Source organism: Zootoca vivipara, chromosome 14, assembly GCF_963506605.1.
Source record: "Zootoca vivipara chromosome 14, rZooViv1.1, whole genome shotgun sequence".
Taxonomy (NCBI): Eukaryota; Metazoa; Chordata; class Lepidosauria; order Squamata; family Lacertidae; genus Zootoca; species Zootoca vivipara.
Genome location: NC_083289.1, coordinates 24233147 through 24250662, shown reverse-complemented (window position 1 = coordinate 24250662; position 17516 = coordinate 24233147). Strand labels below are relative to the sequence as shown.

The 17516-nt window shown below is 46.2% G+C and overlaps 1 protein-coding gene across 1 annotated transcript in view; it reads left to right on the top strand.

The window, feature by feature from the left end:
• SLCO3A1 (solute carrier organic anion transporter family member 3A1) overlaps window positions 1-17516 on the top strand; it is a 100955-nt gene that overhangs the window by 57805 nt on the left and 25634 nt on the right. Inside the window, exon 3 of the mRNA XM_035131226.2 lies at window positions 15958-16056. Within this exon, the coding sequence (XP_034987117.1) occupies window positions 15958-16056 (99 nt within the window). The remainder of the gene's footprint in view (window positions 1-15957; window positions 16057-17516) is intronic.

Below are 17516 nucleotides of genomic sequence, written 5' to 3'. Positions count from 1 at the left end.
GGGAAATGTCACCTTTCTGCAACTTTTATGCCTCCTATTATTTTATTTATTTCTTACATTTATTTATATCTCAGCTTTCCTTCCCCTGCAATTTGTCATCACAGCAACTGTGTGAAGTAGGTTAGGCTAAGAGACTGTGATTGGCCTGTGAGTTTTATGGCTGTGTGGGGATTTGAACCCTGGTCTTACAGGCCTGGTCCAACACTCAAACCACTGCATCCCTCTTAACTGGTTCTCTGTCTTTGTTCTATCAGGAGGAGAGGGAGTTTGAAGTGTGCTAAGAGGGAGCTTCGATGAGCCTTTGGCGTGAACCAGGAGCCAGACTCCTCTCAAGGCATAAGAAGGAGGAAGGCCGGGGGGGGGGGGCTGCAATTCAGATGCTAGTAGTAGTTAAGGAAAGAGGCAGAGGTTAGTGACAGAGCCCATACTCTGCAGGCATAAGATTTGCAGCATTTCCAGATCAAGGTGGGGGTGGGGGAGAGGAAACCTTGGAGAGCACTTGGAGAGCACTTGCCCTACATACCCAATAATGTCCCAAGTTCAAGTCCCAACACCTCCAGGTAGGCAGAATACAGTCATACCTCGGTTTAAGTATGCTTTGGTTTGAGTACTTTCAGTTTAAGTACTCAGCAGACCCGTCTGGAACGGATTAATCCACTTTCCATTACTTTCAATGGGAAAGTTCGCTTCAGGTTAAGTACGCTTCAGGTTAAGTACAAACTTCCGGAACCAATTGTGTACTTAAACCGAGGTACCACTGTATATCCCTGCCCTGCACTGAAGATTTGTGTCATTAACTTGAATCTTCAAAGGGAGCCTCTTTTTCTATTCCAAAAATGCAAAATTCGCCACAGCATTTTCTTGAGTAGCCCAAGGGTGCCGCGACCTGCTGAAGGTCACTTGGCCTATTGAAAGCAAAGCCGGGAGACAGATGGTGGAAAATAAACATTCCTCCGGCCCCCGTAGGAGGCGGGGAGGAAGGCTGAGCAAATAAGTGGTTGGAGAGCCCTTTGGTCTTCTGGGTGCTTGTTGCATCCCTGTGAGACAGTTGCCGCAGCAACTGCAGGGTGTTAAATCGCCAGAGTATCATAGCAATCGTTGACTTCCCCAAGCATGTTTGCAACTATTGTTCCGTGACATTTTGGAGCAGCATCCCACCAGCTGCTTTGTCGTTTTAGAAACCAGCAGGCTGTCCTGGAGGACGGCACGGCTCAAATGTTCTGCCTTCCAGGAGAGCCCTTGCCACAGAACGCACCTGCCCTGGGACCCCAAACGCTACAGAGAGTTCTATAGCTCCTTCAAGAGCAACAATATTTCTATGGCACATAAAATGTCTGTGGACCAGAGTCCAGTTGCATCTCATGAATAAAGTTCTATCCTCCCTTTGAGAATATACAGACACTTGAGTGCAGGGTGGTGGCGAAGTATACCGTGGAGTCAAATTGCAATGAATTGCAAAAATAAAACTACACCCTGTGATAATTCAGATGAAATTTAGATGTAAGGTATTGCAGCACAGTGACCATTCACAAATGTTTTTGTGATCTTGGCATTGTCCAAGTGCTACAGAGGATTCTGGGGGTGGGCAGAAGGGAGATCGGTATCTGACGGTAGATTTCAGGCCAATTTTCAGTCAATAGGCAGAGTTTGGGGGGGAAAGGTGTTTTTTTCTAAATTAGTTTCCTGAAATGAAGAAAGCTGGTGGTTTGTGGAACCAGGAGTGGATCTGTGTGTGTGAGGACTCTATGAGATCGGTTCTGAGCCTGAAAACAATTTTCCTGGCTGAGTATCTGCTCAGAGGCACCCTGAGCCATAATGCTAAGTGTAGCCATTTTGATTTGGCTCTGGTTGGTGGATCCACCAAGCCTGAAATCTGCTGACCTCTGTCCTTAGGCATACTCCATTCATGGTGGTTTCTGTTGGGCCCCACTGTCACTCGATGTAAACAGAATGTGGGACCTAGAGCATGGCCAGAAGAACTTGAAACTAGGCCTCCTGGATCAGCAGCTCAGCAGCCCATGTAGTCCAGCATCCTGTTCTCACAGAAGCCAATCAGATGCCTGCAAGCCGGACCTGATAGCCACCTCCATGAAGCTGTCTCTGCTTCTTTTAAAAACCATCCAAATCGGTGGCCGTCACTGCCTTTTGTGGAAGTGAACTCCATAGTTTAACTGCACTGTGTGAAGACAGTAATCCCTTTGGTTGGTCCTAAAACTTCCACTCATGTGGCTGCACATTTCGGCAATGGTGTGCATTCTGCCATGCAGAGGAAAAAAAGAGATAGAAAGAGAAAGTGTGAAACCCAGGCTCCTTCTGGCCTGACTATTATAGTCAGCATGACAGAAGGGATAACAGATCCAGTTTATACCAGCTGTACTCAGCTTCTCAGAAGGAATAACCCAAACAGTCTTGAACATCCTGCCTGGAAGCAGCTTCCAGAAACCTCTTGAATTAACTAGAATAGGAAAGATCTCTGCACATCAGATCAATACTTTCTATACTAAGAAATGCAAATTGACACATTCATCATTACCAACCTGTACATTCAGGAACCTCTAATGAGCTTTCACGGATGACCACATAGGAAGATGCCCTAATATCAATGATGTGCATCTAACTCAGGGGTGCCTAAGATGCTGTTGGACTCCAGCTCCCATCAGCCACAGCCAGCATGGCCAATAGGTAGGGGAGATGGGATATGGAGTCCAACAACATCTGGGTGTCCACAGGCTTCTCTCCACTAAATGGGTTTGGCTTTCCAGGTTTCAGGCAAGGGGCTACCTGGAGATGCCAGGGTTTGAACCGGGGACCTTCTGTATGCAAGGCAGGTGCTCTACCGGTGAGCTACAGCCTTTCCTTGAACAGAAAGGAAGCTGCCTTATGGAGGAGGAGGAGGAGGGAGGGTAAGATGTTTCTAAAGCTTGAGAAAACAGAATACTGCTGGGCCACCCATTCACATGTGGAGCTACACTGTTAGAGACTATTTAAGAGATAATTGCTGGAATGCCAAAGGCTAATAATAATAATAATAATAATAATAATAATTTTATTTGTATCCCGCCCTCCCCGGCTGAGGCCGGGCTCAGAGTGGCTAACATCATAAAAACAACACAATAAGCATAAAAACAGACATCAATTAATTAAAATACATCTTAAAATTAATTCAGACAAGTTAAAATCCAGGCAGGTGGCAATTATCAGGGTGGAATTGGGAGTGGTTAATAATCTTTAAAAGTGCATTCACCAGCTTTTTTAAAGAACAGTTGCAAAATGCTCCCCAAACGTCTGCTTTGATCTGATTTTAAATAGAATAAGGAACAGAAGAAAATGCCTTATACAAGGTTCAGATCGTTGATCAGCCTAGACTAGTATTGTCAACAGTGACTGGTCGTGGCTCTTCACTCTTCCAGACAGGAATCTTTCCAAAGATGCTGGGAATGGAGTCTGGCACCCCCTTTTCCCTGCAGTGAATTTGTTTGGTTACTGAGCTGTACATTTTGGAATGCAATTTTCTTTCTTGCAGTGGGAGAAAGTGAACAAGGATCTGGCAGCTTGCTCGTTAAACCGAACCAATGTTTTAAGACCTGTTCTAATCTCACTGAGAAAGGAGCTCAGTGTGAGACTCACACCAGGGTAGGCTGTCCAACCTTTACACCTGAGTGGTTGTTCGGGGATCTTCTCCATCTCTTTTGCTGATGTTTCTGCAGTGTGGGAAATCCCACAGACAGCCGCTTATGGGGAACGGTGTAAAGTACATAGCCCATCTGAAGGGAGCGACCTCAGTGGAGAGATTATTTTTAGAAGCTGCTAATTCCACTTCCACCATTCATGGTGCTATTTTTAAAAGCAACTGTGTCACAGAGTCCCTTGAGTTTGAGTGAAAGATGGACAATGTCCCTAGCACTGGACACAGAGAGCCAACTGCAATTCAGAAGCTAAACTGCTTATTTTAGCTGCCTATGATTCAGCATAGTTTGGGTGTTATTTCCATGAATTGGAGGGTGTCATTCTTGGGAGAAATAGGGTTTATTCACTAATCCGCTATGGCCAAAGCTAACATAATTAATTATGTAATTACTTGCCAATGGATTTAGGTAGGAAAACTACTATCATGACTTCCACACACAAACTTTTTGCACCCCTAACAAACTACCATTCCCAGGATTCTTGGGGGAAGCCTTGACTGTTAAAGTAGTGTAGTGGTGCTTTAAATGTATGGTCCAAATGAGGCCTGAGCCCAGTGTTTAGGCAGAGAGAGTTCTTTCCCGTTTCCTGCTTCTCCGTCCTTTCAACAACAACAACAACAACAACAACAACAATTTATTATTTATACCCCGCGCATCTGGCCGGGTTCCCCCCGCCACTCTGGACGGCTTCCAACAAAACATTAAAATACAGAAATCAAACATTAAAAGCTTCCCTAAACAGGGCTGCCTTGAGATGCCTTCTAAAGGTCTGGTAATTGTTGTTCTCTTTGACCTCTGGTGGGAGGGCATTCCACAGGGTGGGTGCCACTACCGAGAAGGCCCTCTGCCTGGTTCCCTGTAACTTGGCTTCTCGTAGCGAGGGAACCGCCAGAAGACCCTCGGCGCTGGACCTCAGTGTCCGGGCAGAACGATGGGGGTGGAGATGCTCCTTCAGGTATACTGGACCGAGGCCGTTTAGGGCTTTAAAGGTCAACACCAACACTTTGAATTGTGCTCGGAAACGTACTGGGAGCCAATGTAAGTCTTTCAGGACCGGTGTTATGTGGTCTCGGCGACCGCTCCCAGTCACCAGTCTAGCTGCCGCATTCTGGGTTAGTTGTAGTTTCCAGGTCACCTTCAAAGGTAGCCACACGTAGAGCACATTGCAGTAGTCCAAGCGGGAGATAACTAGAGCATGCACCACTCTGGCGGGACAGTCTGCAGGCAGGTAGGGACTCAGCCTGCGTACCAGATGGAGCTGATAAACAGCTGCCCTGGACACAGAATTGACCTGTGCCTCCATGGACAGCTGTGAGTCCAAAATGACTCCCAGGCTGGGCACCTGGTCCTTCAGGGGCACAGTTACCCCATTCAGGACCAGGGAGTCCTCCACACCCGTCCGCCTCCTCTCCCCCAGAAACAGTACCTCTGTCTTGTCAGGATTCAATCTCAATCTGTTAGCCGCCATCCATCCTCCAACCGCCTCCAGACACTCACACAGGACCTACACCGCCTTCACTGGTTCTGATTTGAAAGAGAGGTAGAGCTGGGTATCATCCGCATACTGATGAACACCCAGCCCAACCCCCCTGATGATCTCTCCCAGCGGCTGCATATAGATGTTAAAAAGCATGGGGGAGAGGACAGAACCCTGAGGCACCCCACAAGTGAGAGCCCAGGGGTCTGAACACTCATCCCCCACCACCACTTTCTGAACACGGCCCAGGAGGAAGGAGCAGAACCACTGTATGACAGTGCCCCTAGCTCCCAAGCCCTCTAGACGGTCCAGAAGGATGTTATGGTCGATGGTGTCAAAAGCCGCTGAGAGATCCAGCAGAACTAGGAAACAGCTCTCACCTTTGTCTCTAGCCTGCCGGAGATCATTGACCAGTGCGACCAAGGCAGTTTCAGTCCCATGATGAGGCCTGAATCCCGACTGGAAGGGATCCAAATGGTCCGCTTCTTCTAGGCGTGCCTGGAGTTGTTCAGCAACCACTCGCTCAATCACCTTGCCCAGGAATGGAAGATTTGAGACTGGGCGATAGTTGGCTAGAGATGCTGTGGATTCCTGCATGCAGAAGCTTTATCGGGTGCATTTGAATGTTCAGAACAAAAGTTGAGTATTTCAGAAGTCCTTGCCTAAGCCCAGTAGGATAGGCCAGTGTCATTGTCCCTATATTGCGGGGCAGGTAGTGACAGAGATTGAGGCTGACAGGGAGTGTAACTTGCTTAAGGCTACCTATTGAAATTGCAGCGGTGGTGAGATTTGAACTGGCGGCTTCCGACATCACAACCTCATTCTCTTTGACGCTGCATGTCACCAGCAGAGCCAATGTGCTTCTCGTGAGTTTCCATAGGAAGGTTGGGGGAGGGAGAGATCACAAACTGCTTTTGTGTTTGATTACGGTAATCTGAGACGGGTGAAAGTGTCGGCCTGAGCTAATTGGCCCTTTCCCCATTTAATCCCGGCGCATTGCAGGCTCTCGAAGGCAGATGGTTTTGCTCTTTCCCTCCTGCGCATGTGATGAGCGACTCCTTTGCTTGTGCTTTGTAGAGCCTGCAGCAAATTACTTTTAGAGCTTCAGAATTCCCTCCAGAGAGAAACATGAGAGCATTTGCACAAAGGTCTCCTGAGTTACTTAATGGATTGCATGAAGTGCTATTAAGCACCACAAAAGAATTGAATCGGAGCTCCAAGTCAGTTTGTGGAAGCGAAGGGCTCACACGCTTCCCTGGACACTTCACCCATGCTTCATCCTCCCATCCCTTTTCCTCCAGAGGGCTGAATGCTGCCGGTTTAGCCTTCATAGATGTTGCAGTGAGAGTCGCAACAGTGATGGTTGGTGCCAATTGGGACTATTGCTTATTGGGGCATAAGGCAGGGAGGGCAACAGTAGGTGGCGCCAGAGCCCATGGCAAGCAGTTCCAGCTAATCCTAGTTTTGCCCCCATCCTCCTCCCTGCTGAGTTTTGCAAGGGCAACACTTGAGATGAAGGAGGTGGCAGCTGACAGCCAGTGCCACCCTCTGGAAGAAGACAAGCAGGTGGGCACTAGATGTGGACAGACTGAGGTTCATGGGCCAGTGCTGCATTTACCTGAATGGACCAGCCTCTCTACTGATCTTTATTTACAACCAGACAGAAGTGACAGCTCAATGGTAGAGCATCTGCTTTTGCATGCAGAAGGTTCCGGCTTCAGTCCCAGGTAGGGCTGGGAATGTCGCCAGTCAGTGAAGCCTAGTAGATGCTTAACTTGTGGCCACCCAGATGTTGTTGGACTCCAGTTCCCATCAGCCCCAGCCAGCATGGCCAATGGTTAGGATGATGGGAGTGTGTGAGGGGCAAGGGGTATCGCGAAGCCCCTCCCCTCCTGAGTTCCAGCCCAGCCCAGAGCACGACTGAGAGCAGGGAGAGCTCCAGCTCCAGTGGGGAAACAGGAAGTGGGATCCAAGGCTCTGGCAGGGTAGAAGAGCCAGCGTCCCAGGTGGGACAGGAAGGAGGAAAGAGGGGGGGCAGACCCATCCCCCCAACTCCGGAACTTCGCAGAAAGCGTCGGGGGAGGTTCTGATGAAAGCTGAAAAGATGTGTCTCTGTAAATAGCTCTACCTTTAGCACTGTAAATACGCAGCACCAATAAAAAGATAAAATGCAGAGCGGTGGAGAGTCGTTACTCTGAAGTAGTCCCATCCGACCACTGTGACAGAGTGTGAGTCCAACAACGTAGGAAGGGAGCTATGGGTTCCCCATTCCTGATGGAGGAGGCAATCATGGGAAGAAGAACTGAAGAACATAGGAGCCTGCCCATCTAGTCCAGCACCCTGTGCTCACAGTGGCCAACCAGATGCCTTGAGGAAACCTGCAAGCAGGACCCAGGCCACAAGAGTACTGTCCCCTGCTGTAATTTCCAGAAACCGATATTCCCTCCGACTACGGAAGCAGAGCAGAGCCACAATAGCTAGTAGGCATGAATAGCCTTATCCTCCATGAATCCACCCAACCTTTCCTTACAAGTTGGTGGCCATCATTATGTCCTGTGGCAGTGAGTTCCATGGATCTGTGTGAGCTTCCTATAAGCATCTGTCTGGCTGCAGCAGGGCTAGAAAAGAAAGTGCTGGCCTGGATGGACCTTTGGTTTCCGACCCAGCAAGGTAGCCCTTCTCATTCTCATGAGCTTGGATTTGGGGCTGGCCCAGAGATAACACAACCTGTATTGGCGCACAACACCTGCAGTACCTGAAATCTTTTTTTATCTTGTGCTTGCTGCAGTTGCAACAAGCTGGTGCACGATTGTGCGGGGGGGGGGCTTCCTTTCCCCGCCCCTCCAGAGCAGGCCTGGCACTTTGCCCAAGTAATTAAGTTGACGGGAAGGAGCAACGCGTGCTCTGCTTCTGCCACGCAGCCGCCTATTGTCTGTGTGACAATGGAGCATCTCAGGACCTGTGGGTTAATTATCATCTTTTCCGGGACCTAAATAATGGATAATGGCGCTCAGGGCTTTGGCGTGTTGGCCTGTAATCAGTTTATTAGGAGGCAGATGAAGACGGCACAGCGGGATGGTATTATTCCCGGTGAAGGCCCTGGAAATTAAATTGCATGGCATTTATGCATAATTTGCCAGTACAACAATCTCTTAAAATCCTGCCTTTTTGCCCATTTGTTTGTCTCATTTTTTTCATTATTTTTTTAAAAAGATTATTTTAAAGCTGCTTGCTAAGAGAAGAGATAATTGGAAAGCACTGGCAGCTATGTTTTAGCAGCCAGCATGCCTGAAACATGTTGCCATATAAATAGCTGTCAAATTCTCCCTTTATTTATTTGGGTAGTTCTCTTTACATTTTTATTCCACCTTTGGTTCCCACTTTGGAGGCCCCTGAGGGAGCAGACAATAGCAATATTTATACAAATAAAAGAGAGGAGGACAGAAGAGGACACAATGCCTTTTCAACTCACACTGGAAATATTGGATTTTATTAAATGCTCACCAACAGCAACATCCTTTCGCAGTAAACGGAATAACAGCAGGAAACCAATGTGAATTTGGCCGATTATAAAGCTGTACTGTTCAAATGTCCAGAAGAACCTTAAAACCTTCCATAGAACTAGGGATGGGGGAGAATTTCAATTCAGTTCACATTTAAAGGTGAATCTGCCTAAAGCACGGCACTTTCTTCACGCCTCATTGCCTTTTCTCTAAATTGTAAAGTCTTGAACACTGCAACCTTTCTTCATGGGGGACTTGTTCCATCCCCTTGATTATTTTGGTTGCCCTAAACCTTTCCTGACTCTACAATTTGAAGCTCAAAAAGGGCTGTTAACCCCCAAGCTTTTCAGAGTCAAACATAGGAATCTACTGTCAGGGACCTTGCTGAGGAGGGCGTATAGATTTGGAAGAGTGGTTTGCAGAGGGGCATAGTTCAGAAGGCAGAAGCTGGGAAATACTGGATGGGGAACAGCTAGGAGAAGAAACACGGGGAGAGAAGGGGTTAACAGATTCACAGTCGTTGGACAGCATTCCTCCGAAGGGCTCAGAAAGTCTCAGAACAGAAAGCACAGAGGTTACAAACTCAGATTACAAAATGTAGGAGTGATGTAGATTAATACGGACGGAAGGGGGTATGATCCTTAATTGGGAGCACCACCATTTCTAAGAGATGTGTTCTTTGTTATCTCACTGTGATTATTAAAGTTTCTAACTGGTAAGATGTTCCTTTCTTTGATCTTCTTATCTACTGCCATGGGGGGAGGAAGCCGATTCCCCTAAGCCTGACATCTACTTTGGTTTCTAACCCTCTTGGCCCCATGGGCATATTCGGGGCCTCTCCAGTTATCCTATCATCATCATCATGCATTCATGATGATTTGCTATCAGGGTGGTCATACGAGTTCCTGCTTTCATTACTGCTTGTTCCTGAGAAAGGTCTGCTTCATTTCAGTCAGCACAGGCTGCCATCAGCTCCCAACATCATACCATTTGTGCTGGGTGGGGCTGATGGACATTGCGATCCAAAACATCTGGAGCACACAGGTTTGGTGAGGGCCGGGCGGCCACCTGGATCGGTACACCCGATTTTGCGTCCAGCTTTTGGTTATTGTTGCTGTGAAAACATGGCAGAAGCGGAAAAACCTCAAGTCCTGCCAAGGCAGAGGCTGCTGTTGATTTATTTGCCTTATCAACGTAGCCATGAGAGTAAAGGGAATGTTAAAGTAACCCTGACAGATGTTTAAAAAGCCTGCAGCTGTTAATTAATGAGAGGCAATGCCAGGATGACTTGCTTTAATGTTCTCCTTTTATTCTGGTGGGGATCAAAGCAGTTCCAGCCAGGCGCTTGTACCAAGTGGGGTGATGGAGTCTGACAGCGCTAGCATCTTGGCAGGGGGGAGGGGGGGAGGGAGCAGAGAGATAAGAGTCAGGGGGGAGGAAGGGAAGGGTTTATTTTTTTATTTTTTTAAATAACAATGTTTTTGTAATTGCCGCAGCAGCGCACCCATGAATAATGGAGAGCAGGTTTCACCTGGCAAGTGAGATTTTGCAGCAGACGGGAACCGCTTCAGCCAGCCAGGAGGCAGGGGCTGCGTATTAGATTTCTCTGTCAAGCTTACTAAAAGCCACCCGCCCACATGCCTGGAGCGACTCAAACTTGCCTCCAGACAGGTTCCTGTAGAAGCAGGAAAGACTCTCCTCTTGAACCCTGGAGGGCTGCTTCCCAAAGTCAGTGTAGACCACAGAGTCTCAAACTGTGGACCGTGTAGTTTTCCAGAAAGGTTGCGGAGCAATCAAGAAAGTGCATCTGTGGCCTTGCATTTGTGCATCATGACAAAGAGCTGCCGATGGGAACAAAAGAACATTGAAATTCTGCCTTATCCCGAGTCAGGCCACTGGTTCATCCAGAGCAGAATTGCCTACACTGACTGGCAGCAGCTCTCCAGGGTTTCAGAGAGGGATCTCTCCCATCCCTAACTGGGACCTTCTACATGAAAGACATAATGCTCTGCCACTGAACTGTGGCCCTTCTCCTTGATACAGAAATCACAGAAACCTAGGAAGTTGTCTTATAGCAGGTTAGACCACTGGTCCATCTAGATCAATATTTGTCTACACTGACTGGCAGCAGCTTTCCAGGGCTTCAGACAGGGGTCTCTTTCAGTCCTGCCTTGAGATGCTAGGAGTTGAAACCTGGGACCTTCTGCATGCAAAGACTTGCTGGTGCTCTCTTGAGTAATAATAATAATAATAATAATAATAATAATAATAATAATAATTTATTATTTATACCCCGCCCATCTGGCTGGGTTTCCCCAGCCACTCTGGGCGGCTTCCAACATAAAAATAAAATAAAATAATCTATTAAACATTAAAAGCCTCCCTAAACAGGGCTGCCTTCAGATGTCTTCTAAAAATCTGGTAGCTGTTTTTCTCTTTGACATCTGATGGGAGGGCGTTCCACAGGGCGGGCGCCACCACCGAGAAGGCCCTCTGCCTGGTTCCCTGCAACTTGGCTTCTCGCAACGAGGGAACCGCCAGAAGGCCCTCAGTACTGGACCTCTGTTCTCACTAGAGATTTAAAAGGCCTTTGGTTGGCCATGGATGATTAGTTAACTCCCCGTTGCCTCGGCTAAAGGTTTCTTTTTTAGAAATGAATTATGTATCCTGCTGAATTGTCACTGAGCTCGCATATACGTAATCCATTCAAAGCACACAGCTTCCCTCGAGGAATCCTGGGAACCGTAGTTTGTTAAGGGTGACAGGAACTGTCGCTCTGCAGAGGGGAACTACAGTTCCCATGGATATTTGTGGGAAGCCATGTGCTTTGAATGGATGGTGTGTGTGCAACCTCAGCAGGAGAGCACACTTTGAAGGCAGAGGGCCCCAGGTCCGATTCCTGGCATCTGTTAAAATGACTTTGGAATGACCCTGGGAGATACCAGGCAATGCAATGGGGTGTGCATGAGATAGAGCTGTAGTGGTCCGAGGTTGCAGTGGCTCAAAGCTCATTCTCCTCACCCTTTGTGTTGACTGGAGCCAATTGGAGCGAAAGGAGGTGAGTCAGCCATTGAGGATTGGCTGCTAGTCTCACTCTGGAGAAATTGCTCAGGAAGAACAGTGAGGAGGAGTTTGTTCTGCATGCTCCAAAGCTAAGCATTGGACCACTTCTCACTGGAGCACTGCAAATAATTTACCCACATCTGTGCACCGAAAATAGTAGCTCTAGCTGAAAGGCAACACGTGGAGATTGGCACTGATCATTGCTATGCGCCCATAATTATTATGAGTGTACAGTATAATTAACAGATTATTGTGTGATTTTAGGTGGCTGTATTACCTTAAAGGTGGGCATGGCTAGGAGGGATGTGTCTGTGACTATCATTAAGGGATCCTGAATTTGCCACCACCCTATTGGTGTGTGTTCACAAATCAGGCAAATTCATGTGTTCAAGCAGATTTGAGGTTTGGCTTGCTCAGCAGCCAACATCCCGCCCATTGGCCTGATCGAGTAGCACCCTTTTTACGTTCTTAGGGGAGGAAGAAAGCTTTGCACTCCACATGCAGAGAACAGGTCTAGGGTGTGGCAAAGGAGCGGTGGATTCAGTGGCATAGTGGGGGGGGGGTCATAGAGGCAGTTGCCCCAGGCACAAAGTTGTTAGGGGTGCAAAATTTCAACACTTGGTGCTGCCTCAGTACAGTTGCCCGCTTCCGTCACATTGAAAACGGCTTCTCCATGCGATCCAGGAAGTGGCAACAGAACAACTTTTCTTTTCTTATGTCTGTTGCTGTGGTCTCCTGGGTGACACGGACGCCGTTAGGCAGTCGAACGCTCACGTGCGCTCTGTCCATTTTCCTCTCTCCCACTCCACTCCAAGCCGCACATGTAGGCACCTCGGTTAAATATATCCCAGTAATCCCTTCCTGGGGGGAGACACGCCCCTTTACTATCAGCCGGCCACAGCGGGGAAATGTGGGGCAAGCAGGCTTTTGAGATTAACATGGGCTTTAAAGAGGCAGCCGGTCATGTTGGCTGAACGAAGGCAATCACATTTTTTTCAGAGGTTGAAAAAGCAGTCTGCAAGAGGAACAATCTGCTGCGGAGATCCCCCCCACCCCGCCCCCAGCTTTTGTTCTGGTTAAACAGGTTTGCATACCCTCCAACATTTCTCCGATGAAAATAGGTACATCCCATTCCATAATGATGATTTTACTATTTAATAATAATAATAATAATAATAATAATAATAATAATAATAATAAATAATTTATTATTTATACCCTGCCCATCTGGCTGGGTTTCCCCAACCACTCTGGGCGGCTTCCAACAGAAAAATAAAATACAATACAGTAATCTACTAAACATTAAAAGCCTCCCTAAACGGGGTATTTATACCCCAGCCACTCTGGGCAGCTTCCAACATATATAAAAACATAATAAAACATTAAACTCTTATATATATATATATATATATATATATATATATATATATATATATATATATATATCCCTTCCCTATACAGGATTGCCTTCACATGGCTCAGGAGTCGGATAACTCCATACCCTCCAACATTTCTCCAATGAAAATAGGGACATCCTAAGGGAAAGTGGGACATTCCGGGATCAAATCAGAAACCAGGAGGGCTTCTCTCAATCAGGGATGTCCCTGGAAAACGGGGACACTTGGAGGGTCTGGGTTTGTAAGGTTTGGGTATTGTGTCCAAAAACTGCAAAATCTGTTTGTGTAGAGGTAGCAAAGAAGAGGCTCTCAAACCACTTTCAACATTCTGCTATCTGTCTTTAACCTTATGGTGCCCCCCAAACAGGGGCAAAACTAGGCTTTTTTCACCGAGGTCAAAGACCCAGTATGGCACGTACATACACACACATACATACTGGGAGCTTCAATGGCATTCCACTGGAGGCTTCATCCGGGGCAAATAACCTGGCTAGCCTCGCAACCCGGTAACTGGTTATTAAGCGATTTATCCTGATTGGTTTGCACCAAGTTTGCAGAGAGGTTCAAGGATGCCAGCTATTTGTTGAGCGTTCGCCTTGACTCATTCTGCAAAGAGTTGCATCGAGAAGTGTTCTCTACCACTATCCTGTGCAGTTTTCTGTCATATGCCTTACTGCATATATATATATATATATATATATATATATATATATATATATATACAAAATCTCCAATTGAACGGTTAGGGTGGGGCGGTGGAGTTGTGGTTCCACAGCTCCCAATCCACTGCGCAAGCTGGATCTAGCAGTTTGGGACTGAACCCTGAAATGGCGACAGTTTGCAAGTACCCCCAAGAGTCCTTGCAGAAAGGACTCTGATATTCCCGTCCTAAGATATGGGCATCCCAGATTGCACCGGGGCTGTTGATGGTCGCCATGGCATCTTTTCCACCCCTCTTATTTTGTAGACACTTTTTATAGTCTGCTTATGGCTGACTGGGCATTTGCAGCGACAGTGGCCGCAAGAATGTTAATAGCATCACAGTGGAAAAGTGAGAAAATACCATCTAAATAGGAGTGGCTACAAAAACTAGCAGAGTACACAGAGTTGGCAAAATTAACAGAAAGAATGAAAGACCGTACAAATCAAACCTTTATTATCAAATGGGACTTATTTAAAGAATACCTCAAAGATTGTTGTAGCAATATGAAATCTGTGGCAGCCTTTGAATAACTTTTGTAACACAGTGTTTAAGTGCAAAAAAGTAAAACATTAATGAAAATGTTATTGTTAAAAAACAACCAAAACAATTTGTGTGCTACGTTAATACAGGTTTAAAACATATGGAGATGACAGGAAGTCGACTGAACCTTATGTAGATTCTGTAAAAGTGTAAACGATATTATTAATTTTTTTGTTATTCTCATGATAATTTTGAATCTTCCTTATGGTTTTTTAAAGTTTAATAAAGCATTAAAAAGAAAGACTGGGCCTTTGCAAGGTTACAAAGTGCTCGTTTTATTATTTTCCCTTCGAAAAGGTATTGTTCTGTTGTACAAAATGGTGCTCATCTGCAAGTAAATGTGTTTGGCATTAAGCAGCGGAAGCAAATTTTATTCTTGTGATTGTGGTGGTGCTTTGGTTTAATGTGAGTTTAGAATGCTAAACGACACGGGCTCAGAGTATTTAGCCCGTGTTGGAAAACTGTATTTTGTTTAGTTAATATCCTTTCTCTTTATTTAAAAAGAAAAGAAAAGAAACCCTCTGTCTTCTTTCAATGCTTAGTGCTTTAGCATACAGCATACTCTAGTGGTGAAATCTCAGACTGGAGGAAGCGAGAAATAAAAGAAAAAAAACACCCCAGTAATCTCTCAGATGTTTAGACTCATAGAACTGTCGAGTTTAGTCTGGTCACGTACAAACTGTGCTTTTGGTTCAGTTTCTGGAGGGCAATATTTGCAGTTCTGTTAGCAGACTTGTCAGAAGGGAAAGTGCCTTGAGGCGTGTTTTTTTTATCGGAAGAAGAAAGAAATCCTGTCCGACTTCAACCAGAAGTCGGGGATTTAGTCCCGCTGGCCCCATGCTATGGATTTCTCTTCCAACAGAGGTTCAGCCGGCATCGGTCACGTCCAACGCCATACATTTAAAGCACTTCAACAGACATGGAGGATCCTGGGAACTGTAGTTTGCTAAGGGTGCTGGGAATTGTAGCTCCCAGGATGATTTGAAAGTGGTCATGACTATGAAAGTGGCATAAGACTGTTTTGCTTAGTTATTATTATTTTTATTGCAAATAATTGCATCCCATCTTTTTCTCCAAGGAGCTTAAAGTGGCATGCATGGGTCTCCACCATTCTCATTAAATCCCTGCAACAACCCTGTGAGGTAGGGCAAGCTGAAAGGCAGTGACTAGTGGAACGGACTCCCCTACCTAAGAAAATCATCAAGTCAGGAGAAGGCTTGGTATAGAGCAGTGTTTCTCAACCAGTGTGCCTCCAGATGTTTTGGGACTACAACTCCCATCATTCCTGACTACTGGTCTTGCTAGCTAGGGATGATGGGAGTTGTAGTCCCAAAACATCTGGAGGCACACTGGTTGAGAAACACTGGTATAGAGCTCTTCTCCCATGAGCTGCTAGCTTTCTGTGTGAAGGGAATGCTTTGTTCTGGTGGAAACGTCAATCATCAGAGAACTTTTCTTTCCTCACTGCTCCCCAGCGGCAGCTCAGAGTGCTACAACCCATCCACGTATCGAGCACCTCACTGAGGACTAGATCCTTGTTCCAGGACGCGCCTCTCACTGTGTTGTTGTTTTTCTGTGTTCCCTGCAGGGATCTTGTTTACAATGCTTGTGTTCGGACCAGCCTGTGGATTTATCTTGGGTTCCTTCTGTACCAAAATCTATGTGGATGCCGTCTTCATCGACACAAGTAAGGAGGCACTTGGTTACAGGCGATGGGTCTGTGCATGGCAGGGTGGGCGGGGGACCACTTGAATTCTGGAAGGTGTAGAATGGGAAGAGGCTGGCTGGCATAATTGTAAAACAAAACAAAAAAACTTGGAAGCATTTTAGGCACTTTTAGCAAGGATTGTAGCTCAGGATAGCTCACAAGTTTCTCATACAGAAGGTTCAATCCCCAGCATCTCCAGGTGGGGCTGGAAATCCTGCTTGAAATCCTGCAGAGCTGCTTCCGGTCAGTGTAGGAAACACTGGGTTAGATGGAGCAACGGTTTGACTCCATATAAGGCAGCATCTTATGTTGGGGAAAGGCCATTGCTCAGTGGTAGAGCTTCTGCTTTGCATGCAGAAGGTCCCGGGTTCAACCAGAGGTGGACCTCTGACAGCATCTCCAGGAAGGGCTAGGAGAGAGGCCTGTCTGAAATCCTGGAGAGCCGCTGCCAGTCAGTGTAGGCAATAGCAGGTTGGGCAGACAAGGGTTTGACCTGGCAAAAGTCAGCTTTTTACCTAAAGCATGTACTCAACCACTGAGCTGTGCTTTCCCCCTGAAAATAACTTAAGACCTCAGTCCCCATTTTTTTGGCAGAGGGGAGAAAGTGTTGATTTATTTATTTTATAATAATTTTTATTAGTTTTCCAATTATAATCCAGTGATAGCCTCATTATAACAATGCCAGTTTAAAACACAATTACTGATATCAATCATTCAAATACCAAATTATATAATTTAGAGAAGGTGGCACGTGCTAGAATTGATGGGTTTGATGATTTTCTTTATTTCTGCGTTCCAAAATCATAATAATAATCCCTTATACAACAGCTGCATGGGGTCACAAAGAGTCGGACACGACTAAACGACTAAACAACAAAAACAAAAACAACAACAGCTGCAATATTTATAACTTCTATTCGTGTTGACACATTAAATAATTTATAAGACTACAAGTGAAGATCTCATACTATATCATCGTTCTTCCTGTGTGTGACATTTATTCTCTCCATATCGTTTCTTCCTGTCCTTGTAAATTGTTATGCCTTTTGCTGCTATCCGTCATACCTTGAGCTGAGCTGATATCCCAATGTGTTCCAAAAAATTCTCCCTCCCTCAGTCCCGTGCTTCTTTGTTTTTGCTACTTTAACAATAGCTGCAAAACTCGCTGTGTTGATTTAAGCCAGAGCATAGGAATCTGTGCAATAGCATTGGTTCATTCCAGGTCAAGGGAAGTACAGTATTGGGCTATTCTCTATTCTGCCTTGGTCAGACCCCACCTGGAGTCCTGTGTCCAGTTCTGGGTGCCACAATTTAAGGAGGGTATTGACAAGCTGGAACATGTGCAGAGGAGGGAGCTGGGTATGTTTAGCCTGGATAAGAGGAGACTGGGAGAAGATATGATAGCCATCTTCAACTATCTCAAAGACTGTCACATGGAG